General features: G+C 47.3%; 1 protein-coding gene across 1 annotated transcript in view; it reads right to left on the bottom strand.

The window, feature by feature from the left end:
* Window positions 1–338: 338 nt before the first annotated feature.
* The window catches only part of LOC113429251 (thyroid transcription factor 1-like), a 5,011-nt gene continuing 15 nt past the window's right edge, over window positions 339–5,334 (bottom strand). Inside the window, exons 1-2 of the mRNA XM_026691775.2 lie at window positions 5,103–5,334; window positions 339–844 (exon numbers count right to left, since the gene is read on the bottom strand). The exon at window positions 5,103–5,334 is cut by the window's right edge and continues 15 nt beyond it. Of these exons, the coding sequence (XP_026547560.1) occupies window positions 339–844; window positions 5,103–5,334 (738 nt within the window). The remainder of the gene's footprint in view (window positions 845–5,102) is intronic.

The following is a 5,334-nucleotide window of genomic DNA, read 5'->3' as shown; positions in this document are numbered from 1 at the left end:
ATTTAGTACAGAACAGTTGAGCTAAGCCACGCCCAGGCTCCTTGCTGTCTCCTTGCTCACACGGCAAATACTGTTTCCGTTTCCAAACAGCCCTCAACTCTCTCACACACCGACAGGACACTAGCCAGATGAATACCGATGGAGGCTGGTAGGCAGAGGCAGAATTCCCCCCTTATTTTCCTCCCCAAAAACTAAGCCCCACCACATAGTTTTGTAGCGAAGCACACGGGTATCGAGCCAGTAATAAAGTAAAATAAAAAGTTCTTGTCCCGGAGTGGCTGGGCTCCGTCGCGCTCCTCGGGTGGAGCAAGTCATCGAGCCCTGTCCCGTGGGACAGACTACCACGGTTTGCCAAAGAGAAAGTCGCTTTCGGGCGTTTCGAGGCCAGGCTGGGAATCGGCAGTGGAGCTGGAGCTGGGAGACAGGTGTCGCAGGAGGAGCTTCTCCTCCACGGATGTCTGGTGGAACGGGTAGCCCCCGGGGTGGGCCACGGTGCTACTGTCACAGGGCGGGGGTGCCTCCTGCTGCAGGCCCACCTTAACCTCCGTCGGCTGCCCCCGCAGCTTCTTCAGCTTGTAGCGGTGGTTCTGGAACCAGATCTTCACCTGGTTGGGAGTGAGGCGGGTCACGGTGGCCAGGTGTTCACGTTCCGGGGCCGTCAGGTATTTCTGCATCTCAAACCTCTTCTCCAGCTCCTGGACTTGAGTTCGGGAGAAAAGCACTCGGCGTTTGCGCTTGGAGGGGTTCCCCGCAGAGAAGGGGGGCTGTTTGGCCAGCTCTCCAAAGTAGCCCATACAGTCTCCTCCGGACATGCTGAAGCCAGGGGTGCCCATAAACCTGCAGACTGGGGGGGAGAAAAATAGGCAAGAAAAACCCAAAGTACAGACATACAGACTGGGTGAAACCAGGCTCAATAGCAGTAACTGTGAGAGGGTTGGACTAGATGACCTAGAAGGTCCCTTCCAACTCTGAATATCTGTTATCTGTAACCAGAGATAACAGGGAAAGCTCGGATCCGAAAATGAAGTGGGTTTTCAACGTTTTTCACCCTGGGTCAAAAAAAAAAGGATCTTATTTGGCTGAATTGAGTTCTACCCACCATTTTGAGATATGCTTTGGGCTAACTCCTCAGGGAAAGCTCGGATCCAAAAGTGAAGTGGTTTTTCAGCGTTTCCCACCCTGGGGAACATGAATATTCATCTCTTTTCGAAATCTGAGCTCTGTGTCAAAGGATCTTGGAGTCTTAGTGGACAACTGGCTAAACAGGAGCCAGCCGTGTGCAGCAGCAGCCAAAAAACCCAATGCAATCCTAAGGTCATTAACAGAGGGATACAATCAAGATCAAGTGAGGTACTAATACCACTCTATAAAGCCTTAGTAAGACCACACCTAGAATACTGCATCCAGTTTTGGTCACCACAGTATAAAAAAAGATGTTGAGGCTCTAAAAAGAGTGCAGAGAAGAGCAACCAGGATGATGAGGGGACTGGAGACTAAAACATACGATGAACAGTTGCAGGAACTGGGCATGGCTAGTCTAGGGAAGAGAAGGACCAGGGGAGACAGGAGAGCATCTTCCAATATTTGAGGGGCTGCCCCAGAGAGGAGGAAGGGGGTCAAGCTATTCTCCAAGGCACCTGAAGGCCAGACAAGGAATAATGGATGGAAACTGATCAAGGAGAGATTCAACCCGGAAATAAGGAGAAACTTTCTGACAGGGAGAACAATCAACCCATGGAACAGAAGTTGACTTCAGAAGTTGTGGAAGCTTCTTCACTGGAGGCTTTCAAGGAGAGATTGGACTGCCATTTGTCAGAAATGGTGTAGGGTCTTCTGCTTGGGTGGGGGGTGGACTAGATGACCTATAAGGTACCTTCCAACTCTGTTAATCTGTTAAAGGGGAAGGGTGAGACATTCTCAGAGTTAATTTATCCAGGTTCTGGATTCTTGGAAACACAGGTAATTGTTGACTTATGGCCACAACAGAACCCAAGATTTCTGTGGCTAACTAAGCAAGACGGCGGTTGGGAGCTTCGCCCCATTTGGTGACCTTCCTTGCCATCGTTGTTAAGTGAAGCACCGCAGGGGTTACGGGAATCGTGCGGGCATTAAGGGGATCTGGCTTTCCCCCCCACTGACACTGCTTGTCAAAAGCTGACTGGGAAGTTTACAAACACACGACCTCAGGACAATGCCACGCTCATAAATACATGCCAGTTGCTAAATGCCCAAATTTTTATTTTGTGGCTGTGAGGATGGTGCAAAGAATCCAACTCTCTCTCTCTCTCTCTCTCTCTCTCTCTGTGTGTGTGTGTGTGTGTGTGTGACTTGTATGTAAGGAGAGCAAACCCACTCCTTTCTGGCACTGATGATGTTCCCTAGCTGGGTCATGAAAGGCCTGCAAGAGAACCACAAACCTCAGACAGCACCAAGGACCCCTCTTTCTCCTTCTCTTTGCAGATTGCACTCTGTTCTAGCACTAGTGATGTTACCCAGCTGAGTAAATGTCTACAAGAAGCAAGAATCCCAGTCCTCCTCTTCCTCTTTTTCCTCCTCCTCTCTGCAAATCCCACTCTCTTCTGGCACTGATGACATTACCTAGTTGGCTAATGAAACGTCTGCAAGAAAACCACCAAGCTCAGAGAGTACTAAAGACCCCATAGTTCTCCTCCTCCTCCTCCTCCTCCCCCAAGAGGAATAAACAAAAAACATATATGTTTCTAATCAATTAGACGGTGTGTTCTTTTCTCAAAAACAATTTTTCTAATTATCATTTCCTGTTCCTGGTAAATACTCTTAATCTAACCACTTTATTTTTTTCCATTCCTTATCTTTTTATTCCCTATATTTTTATCCTTAATCCAATTGTACCATTTTTCCCAAACTGTACTATATTTTGAGTCAACCTCATCCTTTAATTTTTGGGTAAGTACTTCCATTTTGGCGCAGTCAAGGACCTTCTGGATTATCAAATTGTTTGTTGGCATTTGGTCACCCTTCCAGCCTTGTGCTAACGTGATTCTTGCGGCAATAATTATATGAAGAATTAGACATTTCATTTCTTTTGCGTGATCACCTTTTATCATCCCCAATAAAAATATTTTGGCCTTAAATTCTAATTGAATATTTGTAATTTCTTTTATCCAAATTCTGATTCCCCCCCCCCCCAGTATTTTTTACTTTTTGGGCAAAGCCACCAAGCGTGGAAGAAGGTACCCCTCACTTGCTTACATTTCCAATAAAGCGGACTTAGTTGACCCCTTTTCTATGTAGCTCTGTGACCCAACCCTCCCTCTTGCCTGGTATCTTCCAGATGAATAAGATTACAACTGGCCACTCCTGAGAACAGCTGGTTCCTTCTGGTAAAAGATGCCGGACATATAATTTTGTTTCGTAAATAACTATTTAAATTTGCTCTGGAGCAAATGTTTGGAGCGCCACCAGGTCAGAGGAGGGTCTCGTAACACCCTGAGTGCGTTGACACATCTCATCTCGCTGTGGCCCGAAACTATCCTTTACAAGCCATCTTGGCTGCATTTACACAAACAGACACAATCAAGATCAAAGAAGGCTGGGAATCAAGGATCATGTTTGGCTGAAAAGAAATGATTGATGTGCTGGGGCTTAAAAGCTGGGGCTTTTAAATAACCTGTTAGCTTGAAATGGAATAGCCAAGTTCCTTCTGATTTGATAAAGGAGAATATTTGTAGCTCGGGATTGAAATGAGAGGTCCTTGGTGATGTGGGGTCTGGAGAGGAGGAGGAGGAGGAGAAGAGGAGGAGGAGGAGGAGGAGGAGGAGGAGGAGGAGGAGGAGGAGGAGGAAGAAGAAGAAGAAGAAGAAGAAGAAGAAGAAGAAGAAGAAGAAGAAGAAGAAGAAGAAGAAGAAGAAGAAGAAGAAGAAGAAGAAGAAGAAGAAGAAGAAGAGGAGGAGGAGGAGGAGGAGGAGGAGGAGGAGGAGGAGGAGGAGGAGGAGGAGGAGGAGGAGGAGGAGGAGGAGGAGGACTGTAGGTCCTTGGTGCTCTCTGAGCTTGGCTGTTTCCTTGCAGACATTTCATTTACCAAACAAAGTAACATCATCAGTTCTAGGAGGGAGTAGGGTTTGTGAGGTGGGGAGGAGAAAGAAAAGGGGGAGAGGAGGTGGAGGAGGAGGAGGTGTGGGATCCTCCATATTCACTGAGTTTGTTAGTTTTCTTGCAGACATTTCATTACCAAACTAGGTTACATCATCAGGGCTAGAAGGGCACCAGAAACACTGATAATATTACCCAGTTTGGGTAATGAAACGACTGCAAGAAAACAACCAAGCTCAAGAGAGCACGAAGGACCCCCTACTCTTAATTTTTGCCCCCTCGACACAGAGTGGCCTTGAACTGCAGGACGGACAACAAATTTGTTAAATAGATCAATAAATATATTTTTCCCACTTCGGATCAAGCCACGTTTACGGAAATTCTCAATCGCCTAAGTCCTGGTTGTCCCCAGGGTGCTTTTTAACCTTGTTCTTCTTCTTCTTCTTCTTCTTCTTCTTCTTCTTCTTCTTCTTCTTCTTCTTCTTCTTCTTCTTCTTCTTCTTCTTCTTCTTCTTCTTCTTCTTCTTCTTCTTCTTCTTCTTCTTCTTCTTCTTCTTCTTCTTCTTCTTCTTCTTCTTCTTCTTCCTCTTCTCCTCCTCCTCCTCCTCCTCCTCCTCCTTCTCCTCCTCTCCTTCTCCTCCTCCTCCTCCTCCTCCTCCTCCTCCTTCTGTCTCCTTCTCCTTCTCCTTCTTTTTCTTCTTCTATTACTACTACTTCTCCTCCTCCTCCTCTTCTTCTACTCCTCCTCCTATTACTACTACTTCTCCTCCTCCTCCTCCTTTCTTTTTCAATTCTCATCTCTTCATTTGAACTGAAGAAGTTCTGAATAGAACCAAAGAAGCTTCTGGGATGGAGAAGTGAAATGTTTTCAAAGAAAAGGGGGGGAAAATGCACACACCCAAGAAAGTCCAAAAGTTGCCTTTTGGGGGAAGTCAAAAAGAAAAAAAGAAAGAAAAAAAAAGCACCTTTGGGGAGATTGAACTAACCCCGTCTACCCACCCAACCTGCCAACCGCCAAGAGGTGCACTTACTTGAAGAGTAGGGCCCTTCTGGGGGGCTGGAGGCATACCACTCCCCATTCCTGAAGCTCTCCTGGGGGTAGGCAGGCAGTTCGGCTGGGCTGGCGAAGGACCCCGGGTAGCATCCCAGCATGGGGTTCTGGGAGAGGCAGTGGGCCAGGGAGAAGCGAGAGCCCACCAGAGCAGGCTGGCGAGTCCCTGGCATCCCCTGGCTGAAGTCTTCCAAGGTCTCCGTGGCGAAGCC

Source organism: Notechis scutatus, chromosome 8, assembly GCF_049901735.1.
Source record: "Notechis scutatus isolate UNSWTSFEM ecotype Mainland chromosome 8, rNotScu1.2, whole genome shotgun sequence".
Lineage (NCBI taxonomy): Eukaryota > Metazoa > Chordata > Lepidosauria > Squamata > Elapidae > Notechis > Notechis scutatus.
Note: the sequence above shows the minus strand (reverse complement) of the source record. Positions and strands in the feature narration are given on the sequence as shown.